At 44.1% G+C, this 16,076-nt stretch overlaps 1 protein-coding gene across 1 annotated transcript in view; it reads right to left on the reverse strand.

Annotated features, from left to right (window-relative positions):
- Positions 1 to 16,076, reverse strand: part of SECISBP2 (SECIS binding protein 2) — a 1,396,020-nt gene that overhangs the window by 256,382 nt on the left and 1,123,562 nt on the right. Inside the window, exon 10 of the mRNA XM_069625655.1 lies at positions 7,821 to 8,041. Coding sequence (XP_069481756.1) covers positions 7,821 to 8,041 — 221 coding nt within the window. The remainder of the gene's footprint in view (positions 1 to 7,820; positions 8,042 to 16,076) is intronic.

The following is a 16,076-nucleotide window of genomic DNA, read 5'->3' on the forward strand; positions in this document are numbered from 1 at the left end:
CCACTGTCTGTGGGTGGACTCAACAGCTCTTGTTGGAGTTCCTCGTTTCTTTTACGGTCAGCCGGTGCCGATCTTTCGGTTGCTTCCTTCTCGCGACTGCCTCCCCGTCTTTCACGGCTTCCACTGAGCTCATCTGCTTCATTCCAGGCTCCGTTGAGTTAGATGCTGCTCTCTGACACCTGTGAACATCCAGGAGTCTATTGCCTGCTCCTGGTGTTTATGCACCGTGGCATCTTCTTCCTTCTTGACTCACAAGCTGCCTAGCTCCTACACAACGGTCTCAGCCTCCCTGTCTCTCGATCAGCACGGAGAGGCGTAGCTCTCACCCGCCAGCAGCAGACCTCAACGCTCTGCCTGTGCTATTTAAATGTCCCTGTCAGAGGTGTGCATTAACAACTAGAGCACTCCTTGGGTTTGTGGCCTCCTCCGCTCTGCATTGCTCGGTTCCTCTTCGTCTCAGTATTCTGATAATTCTGGGACAGGAAGTCCATTCTTCACAATCTGTAGGATGAACTTGAATAACCATTCTTAATGGTTTTCAAGGGCAAGTCAGTCCTGGATGATTGGTAGGTGGAACTGGAGAAGGCGTTTTCCTAAGTTTCACAAGGCCTATAAGAGTGGTAAGGTTGGCCCATAGGTTTTGGGAAAACGTTTTTACTACCATTCATAGGAGGATGAGGAGACATTTGACAACAGGACATAAGGGTGTTAGGTATGGGAGGGTTATCCTCGATACCATGTCTCATCTGATGAAGCCATGACATCTCCCCGTAGGTTATTTCCCCCATGTGATCCTTCCTCATACAGCTGTAATAAGGGTCAGGATCAGGTAGCGGTTGCCGTCCCCTGGCCACGTAGGAGCAGGTCACCGCCGGGAACACAGTGATGGCTCCATCGGATTCATCTCAGTAGTCTGGGATTAACAGCCAATAAAATAATTCCTTGATGAACACAGGAATGGGCCATTCAATTACAGCAGATATCTTCTGAGCATTCATTTCTATGCCTCCGGGTGTTAGAACATATCCCATAGAGGAATTGCATTTCTTACAAAACTCACACTTGGAAGCTTTGGCATAGAGTTGGTGTATTCTGAGTCTTTGTGAAACGTCAGAGACATGCAGAACATGAGTATCATAACCGGTGCAGAAGGAGTATATCATCTAAATAGTTGCAGAAATGTAATTGAGGAAGTATTGGAAGACAGCAGGGGTATTGCATAAGCCTAAGAGCATTATCAATACCAAATTGAGTCCGAAAAGCAGCTCTCCAGTCCTCTCCTCCAGCCATTCTGCTGACATTATAGGCAACTTATAAATCAAGCTCTGTGTTTATCTGGCAGCTCGATCCTGAGCTAGCAGTACTTGAATAGGAGGGGTGGGATAACAGTTTTTATCGTAATGGAATTGAGCTCTCTTTAGTCCACACAGAGTTAAAGCTCTGCGTCATCTTTCTTAGGAATGAAGAAGATGGGCGCTTCTGCAGGGGAAGTGAAATGACAAATGATTCCTTTATCTAGATTGTCATTAACATATTGTTAAAGGGCTTTGTTTTCTTTCACAGAAAGGCATAGGTTCTCCCATATGATGTCTTGGGGCCTGTAAGTAATTAGATTCAACAGTCACTTTCTCAATGAGGGGCGCAATTTATCATCCTCCTTGGAGTTAAATGATTCCAAATATTTTTGATATTCCAGAGGAAGTTGGACGTGCGCAACGAAAGCCCTTTGAGGGAAGGCCAAAGGAGGCAGTCAAGGAAGCCTGATGTCATATCGTTGACAAAAAGGACCCAAGACTTGAGAACAGGATGAAAAATAGAGTCCACCCAGAAAAAAGAAGAGTTTTTGGTTTTTCCAGATACCTAAGATCACTTGAAAGTGTGGAGCTGCAATAACATCAAATGTTAAATATTCCTGATGGTGCAGAGCACAGATCAGAAGTATAGATTCTGTTTGCAGGGAGATGGGTCCAGAAATGAGGGGTGACCAGTATACCAACATGATTGCTTTCGGTTTTTGATTTGGACATAAGATGTATGCAAAGGAGATATCGATATAATTCCCAGCGGCTCTGTGATCTATCAGGACTAGAACCCCTTCCCATTTCTGTTGTTCCCAAAATATAATCAACCAATATGAACAAGTGGGAAGATTGACTGGGCATGATCAGACATAAGATATAGTGGGAATTCTCTGGTTTCTCACTCGTCCCTATTGAGGACAATCCTGCATTTCCTGTGGGATTATGACTTTTATGGCAACCTCGAACTGAGTGACCCAGCTACCCACAATAAAAGCAGACATTCTGTATTGTTCTCCTTTTGCTTTCTTCCGAGGTGACTGATCCTAGGGTACTGCTCAGTTGCATTGGTTCTGATACTTTGGATGCCATGGACTCCTTTTCCCCACTGGGAAGGTTTTACCAAATGTTCATCTTTTGCTTTCTTCTTTTCTCTCATTAGTACTTTGATCCATTCAGATCACCAGAGCCACGTACTCGACGAGGGCATCAGGAGGTGCCACAACTTGACATAGGGCATCTTTAAGATCCTCTCTTAAACCCTTACAGAAAATGTTGAGTTGTGCATATTCTGACCCGCTCGTTTCAGAAACTAGACTCCAAAAATGTGCAATTTAATATAGGTGGTCCCTATTCCCTTGTCTGATGTCCAATAGCTTCTTCCTTATGGATTGTGCCGCACATTAACAGTTAGGCATGGTCTGAAAAGCTTGTAGTAACCCATTATAGTTGGATAACAAAGGACAGTTCCCATCAACATATGGGGTGGCCCAGGCAAAGGTTATTTGAAAAACACCCCAGCCTCATCTGATGCGTATAACTGAAGTTTGTTTAAATGTGACAATGTGACAATGTGTCATGAAGGGGGGTCAAGGTATACTGGAATATACGCCAGGAGTCTAGTCTTGCTGGGGTCAGAACGGGTCATGAATCTCAACAGGAGGTAGTCATTCCTGGACTGGTGAAGGAAATGATGCTGGTCCCCGTCCCCCAAGGATTACTTGGTATGGAACGCTTTCTTACCAATTGGTCTACTGGCCATTGTAGTGCGGACATAGATTAAACCAGCACCAATTTTTGAACTGCAAAGGCCAAGTTTCTTGCAATCTGTCAGCTTCGGTACCTTGAAGACATATGCTGGACCTCTGGGGAGCAATACCCTGCAGACCCAAAAGGAAAACTCTTACAGGCTGGGTTTAAAAACTCTATGGGACGATTCCCTCAAGGTGGTGGTGCTAAGGGACAAACCCCTTAATATCTTGATGAATAGGATTCAGGAGCTGTAGTAGGGGCATAAAGGAACACTGTATACATACAGGAGGTAATAGAAAACACAAAAATGGAAGATGGAATAGAAGATCATTTACCTTGCTAAGTCAAAGCCCTTGCACTGCAGGGAGTGCCAAAGGTCAGTTTTGACGACAAATGAGGAAGCGTGAATCAGGATGGGGCTGGGTGTGAGGAGTAGCAAGGACAAATAGGGATGCTTAAATTTGCAAAGCAATGACGTAAAGCAAAGTTTATCCCATGGTCCAGCAGCATAGAAAATGGCAAGAAGAGCTTTTTGATGTCGTACCCTTTCTTATATTACAGGACATAAGAAAGCCCTAAATGGAGGCAACGCAATATGTGCCTGGCAGTTTAGAGGAAAGAACCTCAGTGTGGTCGCACACTACATGCAATCGTCGTAACAAGGAAAAGGCCTAACCTAGCTCTAGTCTCAGGGTATGCAATACTTTTGCATTGTCCAGCCGTCACTGCATAGAAGTGGGGTACATAGCCTCTAAGAAGCACAGCAGAGTGAAGGGTCCCGCGCTGGGGTCATGTGTAATGCCTAGATGCAGGGAATAGCCTAACAATAAGAGAAGGTCTAAGAATAACAATTGTTTGGTATATGTAAATACATTTTTCAAGTAAACGTATGAAATTAGAACTATCATTAGAAAGAATTGGAAAGTGTTCAAGGTCAGCGATTCAAAATTTGTACTCCCCACATTAGCCTATAAAAAGGTACTTCAATTCAGCCACATAAATATGGTAGCCAAACCGGAGATGGTGAGCTTAAGAGGTCTTATACGCTGTGATTACAAATCTGGAGGTAAATGCCTGGATAAAGTCCTCAAGTCAAAAATGAATACAGCCATTCTTTATGGTGCAGAGATCTGGGGCGTAGCTCCATGTAGACACCTGGATACTTTGCTTAACTCTGGCTCCGTAGGACCCCAGGCATCCCGCATAGAGCCCCACGGGATGTATTAAGTCATGAGATGGGGATGGTTAGTACCGCTCTACAAGCCCAGCAGAGGTTTCATGGAATTTTATTTGAACACTCAATTTGGCACCCAACCGAACCCAAATATTGGGATTGCAGTGAGAGAGTCCATAAAAACATGCAGCAAGCCCTTGGGGCTCTAGTATAACTGTGGACTTGATCTGTTGAAGAGATGGGTGTTGAATGATGTGCTGGTGCTGGGAGAATTGATGCGCAGGCAGCGCAACACTTTTCTAAAGGATAAAGCAGGAGAACTTGAGATAAAGGCCCTCCAGACAAGAATTGCAAATCTATACTCACTAAAATGTTATTGCCCCAGGCCAACTCATGACGGTAGCATCCCAGTAATGACCAAATCCCGACAGCTGAATGCCGAGCGAACATCTTACGCGTCAGGTTAAACGTGCTACCATTGAGAACAACGACACCATGGGTTGAAGTGGAGGCGGTCTGTCCCTGTGGAATGAGGCATGGGGAGGATTTAGTGCACTTGCTGGACTGCAGATTCTAATAAGGCAGTGGATCAGACCACATTTGGTAGTCGAACTGCTTGCGAGCACGCAGGGAAAGTCTGGCTTATGTAATGCAGTGTGACGATGTGGGGTTTTTAATATGACCTAGCCCAATTTAAAAAGGCATCCCTGGAAGTAGTCAACAGATTCAAGTTTTAGAGATTTTTAAATTGTTAACTATATGTTTTTTTGTGTTTTAACAGTGGTAAATTGATAAAAGTGCAATGTTGTTAATATAATTGGTTAGTGTGTGTTTTCATTGGATTTTATATCTGAATAAGCATATTTATTACTACTTCCACTCAAAACAATATCATGAAAAATGACATTATCAACAGAAGAACAACAAATAGCAATGTCTTGGAACAGATGGCCATGCAGACAGTGAAGGGACACCATCACTGTAGCAAATGTAGCTCGTCAGACAAAAAAAAAAGGGGAATTAGATTACCTAATAAATTGCTAAACAGTTTACTAATTGTGACAGTAACAATGTCATATACATGATATTGTGCCCATGTGGATTACACTATATAGGAAAAACCATCAGAAAAAGCAAAGCCAGAATAACTGAACATATAAGCTGCATAAATAAAGAAAATTGAAACAGCACCCTCAGTAAAACACTTTAGAATGTCATCAAAAACCTGATGAGTTTTCCTGTTTTATATTACAAAACTGAATGGAAAATCTCAATTTGATATCAGACAAAAAATCATCAAACAAGAACAGAGGTATATTTTTACCACTCAGTCAATTGGTGGAGCTGAAAGAAAATCGAATGGCATAACAGCAATTGAATATGAGAGCTTTTAGAACCTAAGTTATCTATAGTAGCTAAAAAGCAGTGTTGTTCCATACTGTACAGTATATTCCCCTGTGTAATGTTGATTGAAGTATACCCAGGCTATTGAGTTTACATAAAGACTAACTAATTATTGAGTTGACATTTAGTAATGGTGGTAAAAAATAATACACTTCACTGAGCATGTTTACATGAACGAATATGCAAGATTAATGGCGCCATTGATAATAAAAAAACAAATCACGCGGTCAATGACGGTTTGACATTTGATCCATGGAAATCAACAGTGGGTAGCGATTAACGTGGAAACTGTACGTGTTTTATTGAAGTTATTCCATTCACATATTTGTTCATCTGGATGAGGCTATAATTCGCACATAATTTTATAACAATGCAAGATTTGCCAAGTTGTTTTATAAGTTGGCGTGACAAAATATAAGCCATGTAATGAGAAACTTTGAATTTGGGAGACGGTCGATACGGCCATGTTTGGGTGGAATGTAAAAGACTAAGAGCCTCATCATGAGTTGGGCAGTATCCCAGCAGTATTACCGCCGGTATACAGCCCAGGCTAATAGCGTTACTGCCACCGGTCCAGCGCTATTAGCACCGGATCAAGGGTTGGGCGGTATGGGTATTCCCCATTGGGTCCATTTTTGGCACAATTAGCCCAAAAATGGACGTTAAATTGGTGCATTTACCACCAGCTTGGGTGAGTAAATTCTGCCAGACTTGTAATTGGGCGGCTCTTAAATGCGGCGGTAATAGAGTTACCACTGCATTTAAGGGCTACCGCCCAACTCGTGATGAGTGCAACTCATAGGTGCAACTCCATCGTTTGGATGGTTCCAATTAATAATTGATTAGACTGATTTTAGTATATTTCTGATGTAGGATTACTGCACGCCGTCAAGGAAAGGGAAAACTGAATATTGAGACTTAAGAAGAAACACATTAAAAGTAACATTACACAAATAACCAGAATGAAGACTACATTGAAGACCAGTCATTTCTATAAATAATGACATGATGTTATGTAGTTGAAAGAAATTATATAAGGGAGTAGAGAACTCACAACTTAAACTGTTTTACAGAATTATGTTAAAATACATTGAAGACCCCTTATTGGTCACTGAACTTAGTGCATTAAAGGGTTCCCTGAAGAAAGTCCAGGATTCATTCTCAGTGAAGACAGAAAAAAGTGCATGCTGGGAATAATAGACACATACACTGAAGTGGTAACTTACAATAAGGTCAAGATATAGAGTGAACAAAGGACTAATGGACATACGTTTATCCTATGTGTGCCTAATACTAATGTTAATACTGTTGTTTGCAGTATGGTTTGTTAAGTGGTTTTATATATTGAGTATTATTTTGTTCAAGTTTGATAGATGAAAGATTCCCTGTTTTATTAGAGAAGAAATCACTTTTAATGAGGTTTTGTGAACTGTTTCAGTGTTTGTACATATTAACTGTCCTATACAGAAGAGATTTATTTGTATTTATTTTATTGAATATTTGTAAGGCGCCTATACAACAAATGGTGTTTCAAGGCACCACAAGACAAAAAGCAGGGGGGCGGAGGGGTGAACAAGGGAGAAAGATGACAATAACGTTCCTACTAGGCCTTGTGACATTCAGATCGTGCAAGTGCAGTAACAAGTAGTGCGAGGGGGGAGTGCTGGTTTGCGCTAATGCAAAGTACTAGGGTGGGAAGGGGAGTGCAGGTCAAGGAGGAGAGAGTGCAAGTGAAAGGGGGGTGGAGGAAGAGGGGGAAGAGGGACACAGGGGCTAGGCGAGTGCTAAGGAGGCCAGGAGGGCAAGTGCCAGGGATTGCATGGGTGAAGGGGGAAGAGGGTCCACATGCTAAGTGAGAGGGGGTGGACTGAGTGGGGATAGGGGGAGGGCGCTAGTGCTCTGGAACCAGGAAGCCATTTGTTGCATTGCTAATTAACTATTAGACATCAGAAAACATTTGTATAAAAAAAGGTTTTACAAATATATTTTTTGAAAATATTTGATGTTGAATTATTCTTGTAAAGTTTTGGAAGACTAGCTAATTTCAAATCTCCTTCGTTGTTAGGTGTTATTATGAACTATTCAGTCAGCAACCAAATGCTTTTAATAAGAGGTGCTGAAATAAAATTACAAAATACTGGAAATACCATGCAATTAATTAACATAGTTTTGCAAGTTGCAACAAGAACTACCTTTCGACTGAATCTTTTCACAGTTTGGAGAAATTATCACACATTTAATCTTTTTGAGCTTTAGGTGCTTCAGAACTTCTCTCAGTCCCATAACAAGTCGACGTTTCACCTTCGCCTTCACTGGGTCCTTCTGAAACAAGCGATCTTGGAAGCGAACCAGCTCCTTCAGAAGATCAGTCACACAACTATCTACTTCTTTGCTAAGTACTTGGTTGCAGTACCTGGAAAGAGATTAGTTGAAGTTAAAACACAGCACATTTTCAAAAAGTAAAGTTGCTGTAAGCACGTCCCAAATTAGCTAACATTGGTGCAGAGGACAAAGTGTAGACCGAGCAAAGCACACAGAAATAAATTGGTCTTCCCCTAAGCAAAAGCAACATCTGTACACATTTCACTAATTTCTGTCTGAATAAAGTTACACTGTTTGCCAATCCCTCATGAAATAATGGGCTAGTGTGAGACACATGCATCCTAAAGAAAAAGATGCTCACTGTAGTGACTTCTGTATTCCTAGTTCATAGTCCCCTCTCTTCCATACAACCCTCCCACCCATCCCCGAAAGGGAGTTATTTAAGGCAGCCAGAGGGGATGTGCATAAAAGGGTGACTGAAGAGTGGCTCCAGGGGGGGGGCAGTGACACCCCACAGCTGAGCCCACGCAGTCCTGCAAATGCAAAGGGAAAGCATCCTTTCCCTTTAAATAGCCACTTGAAATATCTTCAAGTTTTTCCTGTGACAGACCCACATGGTCCATGATGCTTCAGGACCTAAGCTGCAAAGGCCAGGGATAGTGGAAAAGGGTGGAGAACCATCCCACCTTGATGGAAGAAAAGGGTCTGGGTTGGGCTCATAAGGGGCCACCCATAACATCAAGCAATGGGGAGAGACCCTAATAACTGACCATAAAAGCTGCACAGATAACATTGAAACAGTACCCTTAGTAAAACCCTTCATGGAATGTCAACATAAACCTGATAAGTTTTCATGTTTTATATTACAAAAATAAAGGAAAATCTCGATTCGACACCAGCCAAAAATATTGTTACACAAGAACTGAAGTACATTTGTACCATTCAAAGTTAATTGGTGGGGCTGAAAGAAAAAATAAAAAGAACAATTGAATGGCATGACAGCAATTGAATGCAAGAATTATTTAGAACCCTATTAAACTACTATATAGCAGCTAGTGGATTATCATCCGCAGCTGAGATGTAGGTCGAAATTCATAGACTGTACGTAGTGTAAATGGATCTGAAATACATCATCCAGAGACTCAGTCCCAACGCCCATTCAGGATGTGAATGAGGGGCATTTCGAATTTGGCATATGGCAAACAGATTCACTAAAGGACAACCCCAAAGATGGAACACCTCCCGAGCTGTGGAATAAGATTGAGCTCCCATTCATGGTTCCCCACTTTAAGACTGCATTAACTGTCTGCATTGGTGTTCCGATTGCCCTGCAAGTTTATTGTAAGATGAATCATGCAGTCCTGATGAAAAAACTATCTAAAGTCACCTCATAGGTGGCATGGGGAAGGCAACCGCTACCTGATCCCGACCCTGGGGGGTGGTATTAGCCGGAAGGATCACCTGGGAGGTGAAGGTCCCCAAGGGAACGGGAGCACAATGTTAGTTGTGACACAGTATTTTCTTCCTCTGAGGCGGAAGAATTAGAAATACCCGAGTCTGTAATGGCCTGTTGCCAGAAGAAGCTTTTTTCCCAAAGCAAATGATCCTAATGGTGGTAAAAACTGCTATAATCAATCCTGTATTGGACGTAGGAATCATTTCCACAACTGTAGAGGTGAAAACTCCCATTTTCAACAGGGGAATATGAAAGATGAAAATCATAATTTCCCTAGAGAGGAAAACCATTCAGTGAAACCTTATAATACTCCTTTTAAAAAAGAGCTTAAGGATAGAAACAAAGTTTGTAACAATTATTTCCTTAAAAGGAATGGATTAGACATTGGGTACTTCAAGTCCCACCATCCCAAAGTACTGGGACGAAGAAGAGGGATGATAAGGCTCTGAACTGCAGATTACAGACAATTAAGGTTAATGACTCACACCTGAGGGAGACAGAGGCATAAAAGGCCCCCTCAGGTGCAGGCCATAGAGAGTAGCAGCAGTAGTGGAAGGTGGAGTGCTTGACGTGACTCCACAACCAGACTGCAGCTGGATTCACGCAGCGGGAAGTGTTTTATGTAAGAGCTTTCCCCCTTTCATGGTTGCAGAGATCGTGCATCGGGAAGAGTGAAGACGGAACGCTATCCCCAAGGCAGAACAGGCTTGGTTAGCAGACAAGCACATGAAAGCCTGTGGAGCAAGGAAAGCTCCAAATCTGAGGAGCGTGGAACGAAGAAAACCGAGCGTGCCAGTTTTATAGTCCACTCGAAGCAGAAGAAGCAGAGAGCCCAACGGGAGCAGAAATGAGCAGATGAGCAAGACAAACCCAGTGAGTTCACTTGACTACTGTCACTCTGGAGTGCTCTGTGACCGCCCGCTAGCCGAACAAGGGCATTTTGAATATTGAACTAATAAGAAAGAAACAAAGTGACAGAGAAGTGAATGCTGTGTGTATCGAACTAGTGTAAAGCTGAGACATGTATTCTAAATGTCACTCTGATACGAAGTGGAGAAAGTGGCAGAACCATTGTGAATTTAAAGGTCAGAATAATTGCCAACAATATTCAAGGTCAGTATTTCTAAAAACTAAAGCAAACAACTATTGCCAAAGCCAAAAGAGAGCAATAGAGAATCTACTTGAAGAGAACCAATATTGCCAAAGTCGAAAGGCTGCAATAGAAAGAACTGGCCTAAATAATCATTGCCTAAACCAAACAAGAGCAGGAGTGGGAGTGGGAGAAGCCCAGTATCAGCACTTGGTTAAAACTAGGCCCTTCTGACAGAGCGTTCGGGAGAGGAGCATAACCTGCATTGCAAGTCGCAATTCAAAGTGTGTAACAAACAGCAGCAATGTGTTTCATATTTTCCAGGAAGAAGTAGTCAACACTGAGGTTGTGGAAAGTCATACTTTATAAGTTGAACATAGCAGAACTGCGCCACAGAAGTACTTGTAGTGGTGGTAGCAGTAGTTTCATGTTGTCCTGGCAGGAGAGTACACCAGCAAAAGAGACTTTTGTAGTATAGGCCTGGCAAGTGAGTAGACCAGGCAGAACTCAAAGTACTGTGGCATTATTACAAATGTTGAACAAGTGGCGAGACTACCAAAGCAGCATCATCCTGACAAAAAGTATTTTTGTTGATATTGATGCATTGTGGAAGCACATATTTTCGTTGCTAAGAAGTAGTTGTGTGGAACCTACCACCAGTGGAGAGGCAAAAGACTTGCTGGACAATTTTGAAGTAGTTGTGTGGAACTCTCTACCAAGAGTGGAGGGGCAAAAGACTGACTGACCATTTTGAACTGTTGGTTAATCCCAAGCGGGGGAATTACTGGTGGAAGAGGAACTTTTTTATCAACTTTATTATACTACTGGATTTCCTTAACCTTTTTGAACTATTGATTGAATCTGGGGAAGGGGAATTCACCCAGATAACAAGGTGGAACTATTACCAGGTCTTGCAAACAACTGTTCACTTTGGCATGTTTAAACTGCTTTGCATTACCTTGTTGAGTTTATTGTTTGTGCAAGTGTGAGGGACATAATCCTTTTGTTAGAGTATTTCCTTTAGCTTATTCTATAGGTGGGAAAATCCTTGTTAGGTTAGGGATAGTGAGGCGTTTATCAAACCCTTTTGAGTTAAAAAAAATGGCATCTTTTGAAAAACCTTCATGAAGATGTCCGCCTCACATTTCTGACCCGTCACAATTGCTACGAAAAAGATGTTATGCTGGACAGCCACTTTCTACAATTCTACAGCCAAGCGACAAAGATATTACAAGTTACTCACCGTAGTGATTAACGTACTCCAAGTCCATAGCCCCCTTCACCTCATACTGCATGGGCGCCTCTTGCTAGGGACGGGAACAGACCCTTTTCACTTCAAAAAAGTATTTGCCCTTTAAATTTAAAGGCATGCAGAGGCGTGGTTCCAGGCGCATGCACTCTGCCGACTCTGCCCTCCAGTGCCTTACCTCAGTCCCTTTTTACGTGTCTACGAAACTACTGGCTAACTACATTTTAGGGGGAGGATGGACTAGGAGTATGTTAGTCACTACGGTGAGTAATTTGTAATTACTCCTTTGTCCCGTCCCCTTTTCTCCATACTGCATGGGTGATTACAACTGATGATTAGCCCTTAGGGTGTGTACATTTGCTGGACAATCCTTGTTCTGTCCCTTGTAAGCTTCCTCAATAGCCACCATCGATCTTGCTATGGAACCTTTAGTGGTTTGAGGGCCCGGCTTTGATCCTCCAAAGGTTACTAACAAAGCATCGGACATGCACAGCTCTTTTGTCCTTTCCAGGTAGAACCTCAGAGTTCTTCTACTAAAGACAGTGCAGGACGCTTTCCAGTCGGACTGCAGACTGCGGAAAAACGTAAGCACAATCTCGTTGTTGAAGTGGAATGATGAGACCACCTTTGGTAAGAATGTTGGATGAGTGCAAAGCACAACTTGTCCTTGTGGAGGGCAGTGTATGGTTCAGACGCAACAGGAGCTTGTATTTCACTGACTCTACATACTGCTTTGGGACCAACCAGCAAAGCCGTTTTGATGGTGACTAGTCTAACGTCTTTCGTATTCCACAGGCTCCAAAGGCTTAAGCGCGAGTGTGTTTAGCACCACATTTAGATCCCAGACCAGGTGTGGGCGCATGACCACTGGATACAGCCTTTTCAGTTCAGTAAGATGTCTCTACACCACTGGATTCGAGGTGGAGGTGGAGTCTGAATTTGTGTACGCCCCTATAGCTGCCAGATAGGTGCGACATGTGCCCACCTACACTCCCGACTTAGCCAGGTGCGCTGAGAATGAAAGTACATGGTCATGGGAGCAAGCCATAGGGACTATCCCTTCTTCATCTCTTGCCCTGAAACACAACACAACCATGACCAACCACTTGCTTTTATACTGGCCTTGCGTGGAGCCCTTTCTCACCTTTTGGAGGATTTGCAGATTTTTCTCTGATAATTAAAAGTACTGCAGAGTTACATGCAGAGTTACGTGCTCAGGAGCCAAGCCGCTAGGGCTAGGTTCTATGGAGCTGGGTGTACCACTGCGCCCTCCCTGTTGTGAAAGTAGGGCGGCTCCCGTTAATGGAAGTGCAATTGGCCCCAGCGACACCAGCTGTATCAGATCAGAGTACCAGATTCATGATGGCCACTAAGGCACCACTAGTATGAGGTGAAGATCCTCAGATTCCCAGACTTTTCCGCATTAGTCTCTGCATTAGCAGAGCTGACGGGTACGCATAGGCCCAAAAGCTGTTCCAGGACAGATGACGAGCATCCCAGAGAAAGCGCTTGCCTCTGCCCATCCAGGACGTAAAATATTCGCAAGCTTTGTTGACTTCTGCGGCAAACTGATCCACAGATGGATGTGGCCCCACGCTCGAAATATGTCACCCAGATCTCAGGGGCATATCTCCCATTCATAGTTGTCCTCTCCCAGTCTGCTTAGCCTGTCTGCTTCCACATTGCTGTCCCCCGAAAGATACATTTACTCACTTTAGTGGGCGCGCCCCTGCACGCTGTACAGAATTTAAAGGGGAAGCACAATTATTCGCTGCCAAAGGTTCTGGATACCGTTCCCATAAGTAGGATAGCCATCAGATGGATGTTGTGAGAGATGGCCCGCTCCCATTGTTAGTCTGCACAGGGGAGGGGATCTGGTTTCCCCTTACTTGTTGCTGTAATACACACATGCAGGACTGTCCGTTTGAATAAGGACTCACCTGTTCCTGATAAGTGGTAGAAAAGCTCTCAACGCTAGCTGCATAGCCCCGAGCTCCAACACAATTATTTGTTGCCTTTGTCCACACATGACCACAGTCCGTGATCAGATTGGCTGCCTAGGGTGGCCCCCTAGTTCCCTAGTGATGAGCCTATTGTTACCATTACAGACGCTGGCAGTTTTAGAAAAGGCATACCCATGGAGAGGCTGTTTTCCTCTCTCCACCATAAAAGGTCTGGGCGCAGATCCCCGGTATGGTTATCCTAGTGGACTGCGAGTCCTTCTCTTCATTACAGCAGCTCACCAGATACAACTGACTTCTTCTCATCTTGAGCCTGGTAAAGTGGACAGCCAGGAGGCAAGCCACCATGATCCCAAGCAAGTGCTGGAAGCATCATGCGGCCGTCAATGTTCAGCTGAGAAAGTGAACAATGGAAGCCTTCAAGGATTTTATCTTGTTCGGAATACAAAAAATATTTTGCTCCCGCTTGTCCCACAGTAGGCATAGAAAAATCAAGGACTGACTGGGGGCCACCTGTGACTTGCGCTGGTTGATCGAGAACCCAGCTCGTACAGAATGTTCATGAGACACTGTGCTGTAAATTGCACGGCACCTTGTGACACTGCGGATTAGCCAGTCGTCCAGGTACAGGTAAACATGTTGTCCTTCAGCTCGTAGTATCAAGGCCACCAAATTCATTAGTCTGGTAGAAAGCAGAGGGACTGAATTCAACCCAAACAGGAGTATTTTGTACTGGAAATGTAGTCCCATAACTGTGAATCTGAGATAGCATCGATGAGGCTGCCATATCAGGACGTGTAGGTAAGCATCACTGAGGTCCAGGGAGCACATCCAATCCCCCTCACACAGGCACTCCGCTATCAGTGCCGGCATAACCATCTTGAATTTTTGCAGGGGTAGATATCGGTTGAGGAATGACAAATCGTGCACCATCCACATGCCCGCTTGGTTCTTTTTTTGAATTGCGAAAAACCTTGAGTAGAAGCTGGATCCTCTCCGAGAGGGAGGAACCTCTTCCACTGCTCTGTTGGCAACCAGAGCCGAGATCTCCACCAGGAGAGTGGGAGTGTCAATCTATAAGATGGGTGGGGAGAAAGGAGGGACATGAGGGAGGGGAAGACAGAAACCTGTGGAGACCACTGAAATGGTCCACGGGTCTGCAAAGTGACCACACCAGTATTAAGCATGAGAGGCAAGCCTGCCCCCCACCGCAGAGCTGTTAACCTGGATGCCCCCCTAATTGTTTCTTTACATCTGAGGCTGGGGCTTGGGAAGTGGACTGGAAGAATTCCTCTGTAGAAGATTGCTGCTGCTATGCAGGCTGGACGACCTGTCAGGTTGCCTGCGATCCTGAATCCCCCGGAAACCACCAAATGTTCTCCCTCTGTCCGAACTGCTTTGAACTTGCCCAAAGGCTTTAGATGCCGACTTGGCTAATATAGCTAGGACTTAGCAGTCTGGGAGCTTGCCTTCTTTTTGTTTAGCGCCTCATTTGTTGAGAAATGGAATAACTCCACCCCCTCGAATGGGAGGTCCAGAATCCCCTCTTGGGCATCTGTATTAAATTGTGTGGCCCTCATCCAGGCCAAGCGCCTCATGTCCATTGTGAGAAACCTAAGGGTATTCTCCCAAGCAGACCACGAGAATCCCTTATTCAGGTGGCCTGGGAAGGGCTGACGCTCTCAGACCCCAACCATAGGGGCGGACGAACGAGAACGGAACACCTGGATGGGGGAACTCTGGGTTGTGCTCTGGGAAATACCCCAGGTGAGACGCTGCATTATACCGGGAAGAAGGAGAGAAGGAGGAGATCCCTAAAACCTTTTTAGGCTGTACTACATCTGCCTCCCTTCCTCCCATTGAATCTCTCTTGCCCAGACCCAATGACCCCTCCGTATGTAACAAATCATCTAGGATCCCAAACCCTGTTGCACCCAGAAACCATCTCTCCCAGACTCCCTGTTTTCCTGTTTCCTACCCAAATACTTCCAATTTTTCTTCTCCACGTTCCTTTGATTATTCTTTCCCGAACTCCCAATCAGAATTGGCAAAACACTACTGTTCCCATAATCCCCCCATTCAAGTCACAAACCCCACAATGTTCACTTTCCCCAGTCTGATTTAAACAGACACCGTCCCCCCATTCATCTCACCTTCTCGAGTTGATCAAAATCCCTAGGATGAAGAAAATAATTCCGCACAACATCTTTTCCCCATCGTATCACATAGGATACTCAGAAACTCTACCCCCCTCCCTTTTCCAACGCAAACACTTTCTCACACCACGTAAGACAATGGACTAACACCAAAACCGTTTGCCTGATATGTCCCAATACAAGGGTCAGGCAAAGTCAGGCAATTGACCAGAAT

Source organism: Ambystoma mexicanum, chromosome 6p (assembly GCF_040938575.1).
Source record: "Ambystoma mexicanum isolate Mex_15411 chromosome 6p, UKY_AmexF1_1, whole genome shotgun sequence".
Lineage (NCBI taxonomy): Eukaryota > Metazoa > Chordata > Amphibia > Caudata > Ambystomatidae > Ambystoma > Ambystoma mexicanum.